The 14,469-nt window shown below is 54.1% G+C and overlaps 1 protein-coding gene across 1 annotated transcript in view; it reads left to right on the top strand.

Moving 5' to 3' along the window:
- The window catches only part of CFAP77 (cilia and flagella associated protein 77), a 129,868-nt gene extending 116,188 nt beyond the window's left edge, over positions 1-13,680 (top strand). Inside the window, exon 6 of the mRNA XM_029921040.1 lies at positions 12,811-13,680. Coding sequence (XP_029776900.1) covers positions 12,811-12,933 — 123 coding nt within the window. The 3' untranslated portion in view covers positions 12,934-13,680. The remainder of the gene's footprint in view (positions 1-12,810) is intronic.
- The last annotated feature ends 789 nt before the right edge of the window (positions 13,681-14,469 follow it).

Genomic DNA, 14,469 nt, shown 5'->3' with positions numbered 1-14,469 from the left:
ATTTTGGGCCCACTAGCTGTCAGGGAGCGGAGGCAAATCCTCGGTTGATAATGCCCAATGCTTCCAATTAGGAACCCGGGCCGCTCCTGGCGCGCTAACGATTCCCCAGCCGCCCCCCAGGCCCCTTTGGCGCTGGTGTTTCTTCCTGCCTGTTCCGCCGCAAATTACTGACACAAAACGGAAGGCCCCGCGTCTGCTCCGCCACGCCAGGCCGGGCCCTGTTGGGCTTAATGAGCCGATGGAAGTTTCGTGGCTCCGGCGCTAAATTCTTTTCTTGTTTGACAGCTGCTCGGCTAAGGCGAGTGTTGACCTTATAAAAGATTTAGTGTTTCTCATTATTTTCTGTCAAGCTTCACAAGTGACGGCTCTGTGGTTATCATTTGCATCCTGGGGTGCATGTGTGTGTGTGTGTGTGCGTGTGTGTGTGCACGCCCGCATGCCGCACGAGGGCTCCGGGGTGGAGGCGGGGACCGGGAAGGGACCTTCTCCCCCAGGACAGCTCCAGCGTGACATCCTTCGGGGGCTGAGCCGTGTCAAAGGGAAGCCGAGATGACCGGGGGCCGGGGGGCTGCGAACGAAGGCCCCCGAGACGGGCCGACTCCCACGGCCGGACCTGCCGGCAGGAGGATGGGAGCTGGCCTCGCCGCGGGGGCCGGTCCTCGGGCCACACTTGAGGGTTCATCGGGAGGAACTCGCGCCTCTCTTACAGGCCCGTGGAAAGCCATGGCCCGCAAGCTTCCCCCCATGGCTTGGCAGCCTACTCAAGGATTTCATGGTTTTTAAAAGCAGAACCACTAAAATTAAAAAAAGCGGCAACCATCATGGTCCCGAAGTGACCATGGTGGCGCTGGTGAGTCCCCACCGTGTTCTGTGCCCGTGCGGCTCTGGGGCCGCCCCTCCGGGAGTCCGTGCCGCCTCCTGCTGGCCTCCCTACCCGTCCCTTTCCGTCTCTGTGCTCCCCCATCACTCATGGACCCACTGGCCAACCCAAGTGAGGGTGACCCACGGGGACCTGGAAAGGGAGACAGAGTTACGGGCAGGTGAGCACCTGGCTGTCTCATCCTGTGGATTCCGAGTCTTCATTCGTCCCCAGCTCTTGTCATCTCTCAGAGCGCCCTCTGAGTGGCACCCTTCCCCTCGTGTGCCCAGCGCAGACCCTGCCAACTGATCCCTGCACGCTTTTACACGAGCCTCGGTCCCGCCGGGCATATTGTATAACAGAGTGGCCGCCACCGGTCTGAGCTGACATGATTTGCGAAATGAAGCCGGCTCCGCGTCCCTGCCTTCTCGTGGCCATGAACAAACAGCGGAGGGTCCCAAAGCCTTCCTCTTTCTGTGCTGCTAGGGTACGTATACAGGCAGGGATCAACTATAACCCACTAAAGGAAAACAGACAAATTGGACACGACCAGGATATCATCACAGTGGACAACTTTGTTGGTTCAAAATGATACTTAGTGAAAAAGACAACCCACAGAAAAGGAATAAATATTTGCAAATCCTCTGATACAGGGCTTGTATCTACGAATATAAATATGCCACTTACAACTCGGTAATGAAAAGATAAATAATCTAGTCAAAAATTTTTCTTTAATTTTTAAATTTATTTTTGAGAGAGAGAGAGAAAGAACGTGAGCAGGGGAGGGGCAGAGAGAGAGGGAGACACAGAACCTGAAGCAGGCTCCGGGCTCTGAACTGTCAGCACAGAGCCTGACGCGGGGCTTGAATGGACGAACCGCAGGATGGTGACCTGAGCTGAAGTCGGACGTTCAACCGACTGAGCCACCAGGTGTCCCGTTATGATTTTAAATGGGCAAAGGATTGTATAGATGTTCCTCCAAAGATAGCAGATGGGTAATAAGCACATGAAGGATGTCCATGTGAGGACATGACGGATGTCATGAAGGATGCCCAGCATCGTGAGCCATCAGGGAAATCTAAATCGGATCTCACTGGGACACAGCTTGGCTCCCATGACTAGGGCAGCTACAATAAAACAGAAGGAAAGAAACAGTAACAAGAGCTGGTGAAGATGTGGAGAAATTGGAACGCTCCAGTGTTGCTAGTGAGAATAAAAGATGGTGCCGCCGCTTTGGAAATCCCAGGGCAGAGTCCCCACATGCCCCCCAGCGATTCCACTGCCAGTTAGCTCGCCAAGAGACAAGAAAACGTGTCCACGTAACAACACGTACATGCGTGTTCACAGCGGCACTATTCATCCTGGCCCCAGAGTGGACACAACCCAAGCGTCCGTCGATACCCAATGAGTGAACGCAACAGAACATCATTCCGCCCAACGAAAGAATTACGTCCTGACACCCGCCACAGCGTAGAGGAACCTTGGAAACATTATGCGAAGGGAAAGAAGTCGGTCACAAAATCCCATGCCCCGTGGGAGTCCGTTTCTAGGAAGTGTCCAGGCAAATCCATACAGACGGAGAGAGATGGCTGCCAGGAGCTCCGGGGGTGACGTCTCCTCAGTGGAAGAGGGTTTCTTTCAGGGGCAATGGAAATGTACAAGCCTATGAATATACCAGAAGTCGTTGATTTATATACCTTAAGTGGGTGAGCCCAATGACATGGGAATTATATCTCAATAAAGTTCTTTCAAAAAAAAAAAGGTCAGGCCATTGAAACCTCAGAGTAGCACCTTGAGTCAGATGAGTGTTGTTGTCCAGATACAGCCTTTGGAGGCTGGAGGGCGATCACAGGCGGCCATGAGGTGGCTTCAGATGCAAGGAGGGTCTGGGGTCCCCTCGAGGATCCTCTGTGACTCTCACTTCCCTGAAGCCTAAGAGATGAGAAGCTGCAGAAGCGGAGGTGGGAGCTGACCCGGAGGCCCTGGGGGAAGGTCAGCCAAGTGCCCACCACCATCGTGTTACCTTGTTACTTGTGCACCAGCGTCCAGCAAAACGACCCGTTGTCCAACTTCGGTCGCAGCCGTTGACTTGCCTTAGCAGATCCTTGGGCGTGCTCTGGAGGCACTGGCATGACTTCTGGAAGAAGCAAGTCGATTCCCCTTTTCAAAGGCACACACGCGGGTCTTTCCGTCGGCCCCAGGAAGTCTCAGCCCCACGGCCAGTGGACCAAGACCTGGATCCCGCCGTCCCCACCGCCAGGACCCGCTCCCCTGACATGGATTCCTCCAGGTGCCACGTTAGAAGGCAGGAAGTTTGTTTCGTAAGCCTGAGCTCGGATGTTCTTTGAGAACACAGCCTGTGTCAGCAGGGAGGGTCAGGCCCTGTGTCCTTGCTCTATTTTTGGACCATGGAGCAATCAGAGCCGGTAGCAGGATAACAACGTAGGGGACCAGATGTCTCCGGAGATACTGTCACCCTCGTTAATTACCTAAGCTACGCACTGTCTCCATCAGAGTTTGGGGCTCGGCCTTGCGCCGCCGAGGTCTGGAACACACGGATGTGTGTCTACCAGGGCCTCTGACCTCCAGCTGCCCTGAACTTGACAGAAATTACTGACCTGGGACTGATCCATAATTTTCAAGTACCCCTCATTAGAGGAGACAGCCCCTCAATCTTTTAAAGTAAAGCCTCTCTCTCTCCTGGTCTCCTGAGTGGCTGTCACTTAAAAAAAAAAAACCAGCAAAAACCCAATCCCCCCACTGAAACTTAACTAAGATTTCTATAGCCATCATTTTTAGCTCTTCAGCAGATTTTTATTATTATTATTTTTTAATCTGGCATTTTTTTTCTCAAGTCCTGCCTTTTGCCTTCTTGGCCCCGAGGCTTGGCCCTGGCGAGCTTGGCGTCCAGCTGGGGGACGACCGTGTGGCTGATGAGAGGGACGGAGGGTCAGCCGGGCCAGCTTTCCTTTCTGTAGGGCCGTGTCGAGGGCCCGGCCCGAGGCAGCGCGCCTGCCCAGCGGCGGGTTAGTCCCGCCCGGCCCTCTGTGCACATGCAGTGCCCTCCACGGGCCACTGGTGTGGCCTCAGGAAGGACAGCAGGGCCTCTCTCTGCCGTAAAGAGCCCTGTGCAACAGAGGCCTCGCCCTGAAGGAGACGACGGAGAGGAGACAAGGAAAGTCAGAAGGCAAAACGCTCCTCACTCTCTTTGGCATGTGGATCAAAGCTGGCCCAGCCGGCGAAGGCTGGTGTCACGAGGCAAAATGACCACGTCTTTCCTCTTTGGGTCCTGGACCTCTTCTTAGAGGCACCGAGATGACTCTGCCCAGGGGGCGGGATAAGTCTAATGCAGGGAAAGTCCGCACGAGCCACGGTCGCAAACCACAGGCTGGGAAGCTCACTCTGGCCCAGCTGTGTGTGGAGGGAGGAGACCCTGCCAGCCTCGGTCCCTCGCCCCCGAGTCACTTCTCCAAAACACAATTTCGAAAGGCCTCCTTGAGTTTTCATGTTAAAAAGAGGAAAAGGCAAGAATTTTTTTCAGAAAAAACTGGCGTTCTCTCAGCCCCCTGCGCTGACCCCAGTCGCGACCCTCCCAAAGCCGGTGCTCGGCACGCCTCCCCCTACTTCTTTCCTCCAGCTCTGCGCCACACACGCACCTGCACGGCACAGGGGTGCGTGGCAGGTTTTCAGTCTTTCACAGAGGGGCGTCCAAGCGGCTCAGTCGGCTGAGCACCTGACTCTTGATTTTCGCTCAGGTCATGATCTCACTGTTCGTGGGTTCGAGCCCTGCATCGGGCTCTGTACTGACAGCTCAGAGCCTGCTCGGGATTCTCATTCTCTGCCCCTCTTCCACTCTTGCTCTCTCTCTTTCTCAAATATAAATAAATGTTAAAAAAAATTTTAAATCTTCCATGTAAACGGCATCACACGCATGTTCCATTTTGTTCCATTAAACTCTCTGTCCCCTGCAACATTGTTTTCGAGATTTATACGTGTTGACTCAGACAGACCTAGAGCAGCATTGTCCCGTAGAACTTTCTGTGACGATGGACGTTTTGTCCATCGGTGGCCGCTGGCCACGTGGGTTTATGGAGCACTTGCAATGGGCTTTAGTACGACAGAGGGGCTGAGTATTCATCTCATTTCATTTTAGTTACTTCAAATTTAAATAGCCGCATGCGGCTCATGGCCACCATGTGGGACAGGGCCACTCTGGGCATGTCCCGTTAACAGGCAGAGCATTCCGCTGTGTGAACTGACCGGCTTTGGTTTACCCAGTTCCCACTGATGGACGTGCAGCTGTTTCTAATACTTCTTACCCTGTTACAGTGAGGGTTCATGTACGCGTCTCTTGGTGGGCGTTTTTGAACGTTTCTAAACACGGAGTCCGGTTCGTAGGGTGCACACAAGCCCTGCCTTTCCAGGTAATGCCACGCCCCCTCCAACGGTTGTGCCACTCAGCACCCTTGCTGGTGGCCCATGAAAGTTCCCACTTCTGACGTCAGACTTATTACCGTTACCGCCGCGGGATGGGCAGGAAATGGCATTTGCTTTCTTTCCTGACTACAAACATGGGTTCGAGCATGTGTCCTGTTTGCTGGCCTTCAGATCCCCCCCATGAAGGCCTCGCTCATGTCTTCTTCCTGAGTTTTGATCACCGGGGGAGAGCAACCCCACTTGAACCCCCGCTCCATCTCTGCCTTATACTTTGAGTCTTGTCTTGTATGTTATCCCCTCTGGAAGCCTCCTCTGGCTCTGGCTCCGGAGTTTGATTGTCTGTATTATAAGCTCTTACAAATCTGGCGCTTCTGGGGCACCTGGCTGGCTCCGTCAGTACAGCCTGTAACTCTCAATCTTGGGCTTGTGGGTTCGAGCCTCGTGTTGGGTGTAGAGACTACTTTAAAAGCATTGTTACAAAAAAAACAAATCTGGGAGTGATTTTAGTGCTTAGCACAACTCTAATTGAATAAATAGTTGTGTCATTCTATTTTCATTACTGTTTCCTCGTTCCACAATAGCGAGGCTTTCCAAGTCCTTCCAGGCTCCTGGTGCCTCGTCTGGCATATGTCGGATACTCAAGGTAGATAAACAAAGGATAATGCCCACATCTTGTCCCCCAACCCGGATCTCCTGGGCACCTGCTCCGTAATGGCAACACGTCATTCCATTCAAGGATTTTCTGTTGAAAATAGATCACGCTCTTCAAGGAAGCAAAAAAGTAAAAACTGAACAAACACAAAGGGTCTGATTCATACAAATCACCTTGGCATCAAAGAAATTAAGTTAGAAATCAGTCACAAATGTAACTAATATAATTGCCTGGCAATTTAAAAAGCACACTTATAAATAACTAAAAGACCGGAGAAGAAACCCAAACGGAAATTTGATAGAAATTAGATGAAAAGAGAAACGAACAAAAATAAATGCACTCAAAACTCGAAACTGAGATGAGATCAAAGACAATTTAGAGGGCAAAGGAATCGCTCGTGCTAGTTATATAAACGGTAAAGAGTGAAAGGTAATTAGCTAGCAGATGACTCTAGATGCTAAGAAGAGAAGAAGGGACGGACGAGCCTCAAAGAAGGCATCACGACGTCTTGCGCAAAATCAACAAAGTGGCCGCCGTACAATGAAGGGTATGAATCAAGTGAAAAGCTGCTTCGAAGAAAGTGGACCAGAAGAGCGTCTCCAAGATTCTGCTGCAGAGAGATGCAATCCAGGAACCTAGATCCCCGGGGCCAGTCGGGGTCAGGGGTGGGGGTGCGGGTGGGGGGTGGACTCAGGAGAAGGTGACGGGCTGGTGCTGGGCTCCAGCTGAGCCGAGAACCGGAGAGGCCTTGCCCACCTTGGCGCCCGGACCCTTCATCCACGGCGTTGGATTCCATGATGTCTAAGGTCTCTTCCGACTCTCTGGGAATCTTTAATTCCTGTTTGGTTGCAGGGAGTCAAAAGATATCATCCAGGAGGGGAGTAGGGTTCCTAGGACCAGCGGTGAACACTAATCTCTTTTGAGGTCTGTGACGGCTGCTCAGCCCCCCTCCCCAGCTCGACTCCCAGCCACACTGATTTGCTCTCATCTCCTGTGATTTGTCCAAATTCTTCCCCTTGCAGGGCCCTGGCAGGCTCCCACCTTTTAGGACATTCTCTCTTCCTCTTCCCCTGCTCAGCCCCCTCATTGTCTCTAGAAAGGCCTTCCTGGCCCCCAGCTGGAGTTAAATTCCCATCCACAGTCCTATTAAATAACCATTAAACACGTGTAGTGTTTTTAGTGGCCGTCTCCCACGCTGTCTTGTGAGGTCCGTGGCCCGTCTCACCGGCATATCTCCACGTGTACTGCGTGGTGAAGGTGCCCAGTCCCTACTTGGCCAATGCTATCTCGATGCTGCCCATTCAAGCAGGACCAGAGCCTTGGCCAGCCAGGGCACACTGCCCCCACCTGCCCTGCTCCTGGGGCGGCTGGCAGGCCGTGGCGCTCGCCACTTATTTACCTGCATGGACCCTACAGTGACTCAGCCCCATTCAGCAAAGCTGCCTTCCTGCCAAAGCCGCTAGGGTTTCTTACCTCCGGGCAGAGGCAGACCTCAGATGGCTTAATTTAGAAGCATCTCCGAAGGAATTCCTCGCTCCATACTCTTCATCTTCCGACTCCAGGGGTCTGCGGGGTCGTGACCACACACGGCTTGAGGCCTGACTTGTAATTAGGATCCTCGTCTCTGGCTGAGCTGCTATTTTAGGAGGGGAGAGTGTGCCTGTGGGGGTGCAGCCACAGTGTTCTCGGCAGTGACTCACTTGACTCATTTCATGAGGGTTTCTTAAGAGGGAGTGAAGTCTGTCAGTGAAGACGGGCCAAATTCCCACAGCTCTGGCTTCAATCTCTGCAACTGGGGCAGGTGACTTAACCTCTCTGGGCCTCTGTTTCCCCATCTGTAAGATGGAGAGACAGGTCCAGATGTTCTGGGGCTCGTGTGAAATCCATGGGCTGTGCCTGGCAAACCATGAGCCGGTTGTGGGACTGCCGAAGGGTCCGTCCATGGGGAGCAGGGTGGATTCCTCAGAGGGACACCCCACTTCCTGGCTTTCTGGGAGCTGGACCTCCCCTCTCTGTGGACTCCGGGGTTCTGCAGGGGGATTGGGGGTCTTCAAGGGATCTGGTTTCTCTTCTCTTTCTAAAGACCCATCCCCTGTTGGGGGCAAGCTTTTGCTGGAGTTAGCCTTTGGGATTCCCCATTAGACCCAACACGACTGCATGCCTGCCCTTCTGTCTCTGCTCACACCCCTTCCCCTGAACCTTCATTCCCATCATAACGACCCCTCAAGGCCACGTTCAAGGCCCACCTGGTCTGAGGAGCCTTCCCTGACCACCTGAGGGCAGTGAACCCTTGCCCACTGCGTTCATTCACTCACTCATTCAATTGCACACCCTTTCAGCTTTGGGTTTTTTTTTTTTTTTTTTTTTTTAAGAGACAGCATGAGCAAGGGAGGGTCAGAGAGAGAGGGAGACACAGAATCTGAAGATGGACTCCAGGCTCTGAGCTGTCAGCACAGAGCCCAACGCAGGGCTCAAACCCACGAATCACAAGATCATGACCTGAGCCGAAGCCGGACGCTTGACTGAGCCACCCAGGCGCCCCCTTCCAGCATTGTTCCAACATGGCCCCATGCCAGGCACTGGGGGTCCTGAACAGGATGGATGCAGACCCCCCTCAGAGCTCCGGGGATGGGCACCTGCTTGAGCTCCCCTGTCTTGGACAACTTAAGTCCACAAGGTTCCTGCTGGATGGGAGTTCACGGATCTCAGTCCTCACGCGGCATGACTTCTGCTTCTCCCACTGCCGCCCAGTGTGGCTGAAAACATACTGGGTGCCAGAGTGCACGTGATCAGCCACTGGGCTGAGCCTCCTGTGCCCAAAATACCCTTCTGGAAAACCAAAGGGAAAATGGAACTTGGAATGCCAAAGTACAAGAGGTGTGCATCTTCCCTGGCACATGGTAGGTGCTTAATCCAGTTTTTAGATGAATGAACATTTCTTTCCCACCGAAGTTTCTAAGTAAGAGGAGACTGCAAAAAAGAAAATTTCTTCTTCCAGGGTTCTCCTTTGTCTGTGTGCTGGTTTTAACCTGATTGTCTCTAAGCTGAGCAGCTCCTTAGGGCTCCATCCTCCACCATCTCCTCAGAAGATGAGAGTGAGCGATGAGCCTGCTGCCACCAACACCAAATCACCTCCACCCGCCCGCGGTCACCTCTGCCCACCGTCACCCCCGCCCGCCCTCACCTCCGCCAGTGGTCACCTCCGCTCACCCTCACCTCCCCCCACCCCCGCCCCCACCTCCACCCGCTGTCACCACCCTCCACCGTCACCTCCGCCCACCGTCACCTCCCCTCACCCTCAACTCCGCCCTTCACCTCCTCACCTCAGCCTCCCCTCACCTCCGCCCACCGTAAACGCCAAATTCAATACGCCCATTACGTGCCCTCAGTGCCATCTGCCATTCCTGCACCCGGAGCTGCAGGGGAGGGCTGGAGGTTATATTCACTTCCTGCAGCTGCCGTAACAAAACAGCACAAACATGGGGATGTAGACAGTAGAAATGGATTCTCAGGCAGTTCTGGAGGCCAGATCTCCAAAATCAAGACTTCAGCAGGGCTGCATTCCCACCAGAAGTCACAGGAAAGAACGCCTCCTTGTCTCTGGAAGCTGTCGGTGGCCCCCGGCCCTCCTGAGCTGTGGCCACACCACTCCAGCGTGTCTTCTGTCTCACGCATCCTCGTCACTGGGATCAGAGCCTTCCTGGAAAATTCAGGATGTTCTCATCTTGAGATCCTTAAACTACTTCTATCTGCAAAGACCTTCTTTTACAAATAGAACACATTCACAGATTCCAGTGGTTAGGAGGTGGACCTATCTCTTTTGGGGTCACCATTCAGCCCACTTCAAGGGCTGTGGGGGTGCATGGAAATAGCAGAGATGTGGGCTGTCCAGAGCCATTGGTGGCTGGCCACCAAGGAGGAAACTGTTGCCACTCTGAAAGCCCCAGGAGCCTGTGGGCACCTAAGAGTCCCAGCCGGTTGGGCATGTGAATCAGCCAAGATGCCCATGAGGCCTCTGGAAACCCAAAGTGCCAGCCTCCCTGAGCATCTCTAGCTGCCTTCTGGGAAGCATGGGTGTGCAGAAAATTGTGTCACAGTATGAAAATCAAGCCGTCCCCTTCCAGAGAGGACACAAAGGTGCATCTTGGAAGCCTTTTGTTTGTCAGCTGTTTTCTCTTCCATAAAGGGTAGGGTCTTCTCTCTTCCTGACAACTTTTACATGGCTGCTCGGTGACTTCTCTGGACCTGGAGATGGATCTGAGAACAAGATCATGGTTTGATTGATCAAAATGAGTTGAGCACGGGTATTGAGTTCTGGGTCCAGGCACACATTTGGTGACTGTGGCAAGGGCCCTGCTCTAGGACTCGGTAGTTTTGACATTGGGCTCGGACTCTGCCTGGGTTCCAAGAGTCCCAGATGATCCTGATGCACATCCGAAAAACTCAAAACCTGAGGCTGGCGCTCCCACGGCTCCCAACTCACTGGGTGCATCAGGACTTGGGGTACGTTTCCCCCAGAGGAGAGGCCCAAGGCTCTATGCGGTCTCCTAAGGGTCTCTGTGCCCAAGAATGAAGAACACGGTTTATGTCTCGCACTAATAAATAAGTCCACCCACCACCTGCTGACTCTTACAAACTCCTCATGAGCTTTTGGAACCCCTATTCCCTTTCTTTACTTTTAAAATCTTTTTTTTTTCAACATTTATTGATTTTTGAGAGACAAAGAGAGACAGAGAGTGAACAGGGGAGGGTCAGAGAGAGAAATAGACACAGAATCGGAAGCAGGCTCCAGGCTCTGAGCTAGCGGTCAGCACAGAGCCTGACGCGAGGCTTGAATCCACGAACTGTGAGATCATGACCTGAGGAGAAGTCGAAGGCTTAACCGACTGAGCCACCCAGGTGCCCCAACTCCTACTCCCTTTCAACCTCATGAGTGAGTTGTGGGAGAAGGGAGGGGGCACCCTGTTGAGCTGTGGCTGCAACAGAATTTTCTAGAAAGAATCCAAAACATAGTGCCCAGGGGTGGGGTAGGGGTGGAGACTAGAACAGTTTCTCTGACACCAATCCCCTGGCAGCCAACACTGGACCAGCTGTACTGGGCCTCAGTCCCCTCGTCCATAAAATGATGAACACAGTCCGTTTGGCTTCCACTGGGCCTTCAGGTGCCCTGCCGGTGAGCACACGCTCCCTGGACCAGAGGAGACTGGGCTGGAGGAGCCCAGGCCCAGGAGGCAGATACGGGCTGTGGGGAACCAGGAGGTCACATCAGCTCTGCACTTGGTCTCAGTAGAGGCATTAGCCGGCCCTCTGCAAGCAAGAAGCCCATTGGGCCACCAGCTCTGGTGAAGGGTCATGACTTTTCCTGGGGGTGGGGAGGTCCCAGGCCTCCGTGTTCCGAGCTGGGGGCCAGTGGGTGGGCCCTGAGCACAGAGACCCCTTACCAGCGCCCCCCTGTCCTCTGCTGCCTCTTCCTCTTGTACCCTCCCCCTCCCCTTTCCACACTGAAAGGCTGCCTGCAGCCCTGGGGCCTAGCTGCCCACCCGAGGGTGGCCCGGTGGCCGGATTCTTGACAAGAATGGGTCCTGCTTTAGCTCCCCTCGGAGCCTTCATCTGCCGCTATGAACCCAGAGGGAATGCCTGCCCTCCTCATCCCCTTGGGAACTGGGGCTCCGGTGGGCCTGGGGCCAGCATGCACGCTGCCCCTTCAGCCTGGGGAACCGCTGCTCACCCATCCAGCCCCCGTATCTCGTCCCTTCCCCCGGGGTACGGGGAGGACCCCCGACTCCCTCAGTTCTAATGAAGCAGCGGCATCACCATCGCTGCTGTCTGCCCCTCCTCTGGATTAAAAGCCCCGGAGCGGACAGAAAATCCGTCTCGTTGCCTGCGGTATCCCCAGTGCCAGGCACAGAGCACGTGTTTATTTACTCAATAATGCGTGAGTGCATGAATGAACCAATGCATGAACAAGCAAGCGCAAAACCTTTCTACCCTGGGCCTCCTAAGTTATTCTAATGGGGGGGGGAGTTCTTGCTGTTGGAGGTGACAAAACAGACCCAGGAAGTAGGAGGGGTCTTCACCCACCGCCGTTTCTGGAGAAGGAAGGACAGACTGAAATACCGACTGGATAACATTTTAACTGAAGAGACACTCATTGGAGCCGGTCTCATGTTCCCTGCAGAAGGGTGGCATTCTTGAACTCTGGGTCCTGTACTATTGCCTCCTTCGGCGGCTGCCGCCTGGCAGGAGAGACTTGGTGTGGACTCCCAGGAAGGAGCACTGACTGGGCCCGGAGGTACCCCCTAGAGAGGGCGGTTCATCTGGGGGTTTTCGTGTTGGAAAATCAGCAGGTGAGGGGCGATGTGGGCTAGTGGGTCCCACTGCACAGCGACTCCTGTCATCATGAGGTGACATTTATCACACTCACATCTTCCCCGCAGGGAGCTGGGCAGCCGAAAGGCAGCATGCTGCAGGCGCCTGGAGGGCTCGGTCAGCTAAGCGTCTGACTCTTGATTTGGGCCCAGAGCACGAGCTCAGGGTTCGCAAGTTCGAGCCCTGCATCTCTCTCTCTCCCTCTCTCTGCCCCTCCTCTGCTTGCACTATCTCTCAAAATAAATAAACTTAAAAATTTTTTTAAAAAGAAAGGCACATCTAGGCACAGAGCAGCCTTGCCCTCACTGCCTTCTACCCACGGCCGTCACCCCTCGGTGCCAGGATGCCCACAGCCCAGCACGCTCTGCACTTCTTCCTCTCTCACAGATGATTTGTGTGGCGGCTCTAAGATGGAAGCAGGGGGCAGGCAAGGAGAGGAGGGGAGCACAGGGGAGCTCCGTGCCCACTGACCTGCGCTCCCTTCTCACCGCAGGTGCGCTCCTGCCTGGACACCTTCCCCACCGAGACTGACCGCCAGAGAGCACTCCGAGCCCACCAGGAGGAGCGTGCGGTGCGCCAGGGGACCCTGCGGATGGGCAACTACACCCACCCCTAGCGCCCTCCTGACCCCGTAGAAGACTCCCAGACTCACCTTTCTTGGCCCAGCCTCACATTGGACGCGCCCCCCCCCCTGTTTTTACATGGGTCCTGCTTTGGCAAGGATGTCAGATTCAGGTCTTAGACTGATTCTTTTTGATAAGCCAATACTTTTCAGGTTAGCCAATATTCACCTACCCCAGCAACCCTCCGCTAGGGATTCCCCCTCCTCCAGGATCCCACCCACCCTCGGTTCTCAAGCCCTCACCTGGTTAGACGAACCCAAATTACGAGGCAGATGTCAGACTCCAAACCAAGGGTCAATTCCTAGGCTCCGCCCACTGAGCGCTAAGAAAAACCTGTGTCTTTCCTGCAGAAAGCCTGACAGTAACATGCTTTAAAAACCCTCGTTTTATACTCCGAATGCAGGTGTAACTGTCCTTTTGGCCAGTATTCTCTCTCTGAGGCCCATGAATGGGAAGAGCCCATGCTCCTGACTCAGGGCCTCCCCCCACCTCCCCCACACGGGGGCCTGCCAATCACACAGGCCAACATGGGCTTCTCCGCCAAGGCTGGCCTTGCAAGGGCAACCTCGGCCCAAAGCAGACAGTCTTCTGGGCAAGTAGGCGGGCTGATGATGCACTGGCTGAGGAACTTTTCAGCCAAACTCCTGGGGCTTCTTACCTCAATCTTTCCGTACATTCTTGCCTTCTCCCCGAAAATCATATGTCGGTCTATTTTAAATTAAAAATGCTATTTGTCTCCTCCTGTTGTATCTTTATTTGAAAACCAGTAAACTCAGGGTGCCTGGAGGGCTCAGTCAGGTAAGCGTCCTACTTTGACTCGGGGTATGATCTTGTGGTTCGTGGGTTCAAGCCCCGTGTCGGGCTCTATGCTGACAGCTCAGGACCTGGAGCCTGCTTTAGATTCTCTGTCTCCCTCTCTCTGCCCCTCCCTTGCTCATGCTCCATCTCTCTCTGTCTCTCAAAAATAAATAAACGTTAAAAGAAAAAGAAAACCAGGAAACCAGTAACAAGCGGTGCAAGGACCAACGCTGGACTCCAGACGGTGCCCTGACTCGGACACTGTCTCTGGCAGATCACCTCCTCGGCCACGTCCCTGCAGCGTCTGTAGGAAGTCAGACCCGTCCTTGAGCTCTTAAATCCCTTTTCTCATCTGAAGATTCCAAATGCTGCTCTTCAGCCCGGAGCGCTCCCCGGGGTTTCAGACTCACTTACCCGACTGCCCGCTTGCCGTCTCCACGCAAGCGTCCGCTACTCCGCGCAGGCCAACGCAGCCAGGACACAACACTGGATTTTCTTTCTTTTTTTTTTTTTGGCCACCGAACTTGTTTCTCCCTCAGGTTTTCCCTTTTCATATGCGACACCACCATCAACCTCCTGCTGAAGCAAAAATCTTCATTACTCTTTGCCCTCCTCTCCCACCCGAAACCCAGCAGCCAACCTGTTAACACTACTTCCACAACCTCCCAACCCATCCCCTGTGCCCGAGCCCCGTCCCGTCTCTGGAGGCCACCACGGTACGTTCTTTGCCC

Source organism: Suricata suricatta, chromosome 13 (genome assembly GCF_006229205.1).
Source record: "Suricata suricatta isolate VVHF042 chromosome 13, meerkat_22Aug2017_6uvM2_HiC, whole genome shotgun sequence".
Taxonomy (NCBI): domain Eukaryota; kingdom Metazoa; phylum Chordata; class Mammalia; order Carnivora; family Herpestidae; genus Suricata; species Suricata suricatta.
This window is presented reverse-complemented; position numbering and strand designations above follow the sequence as displayed.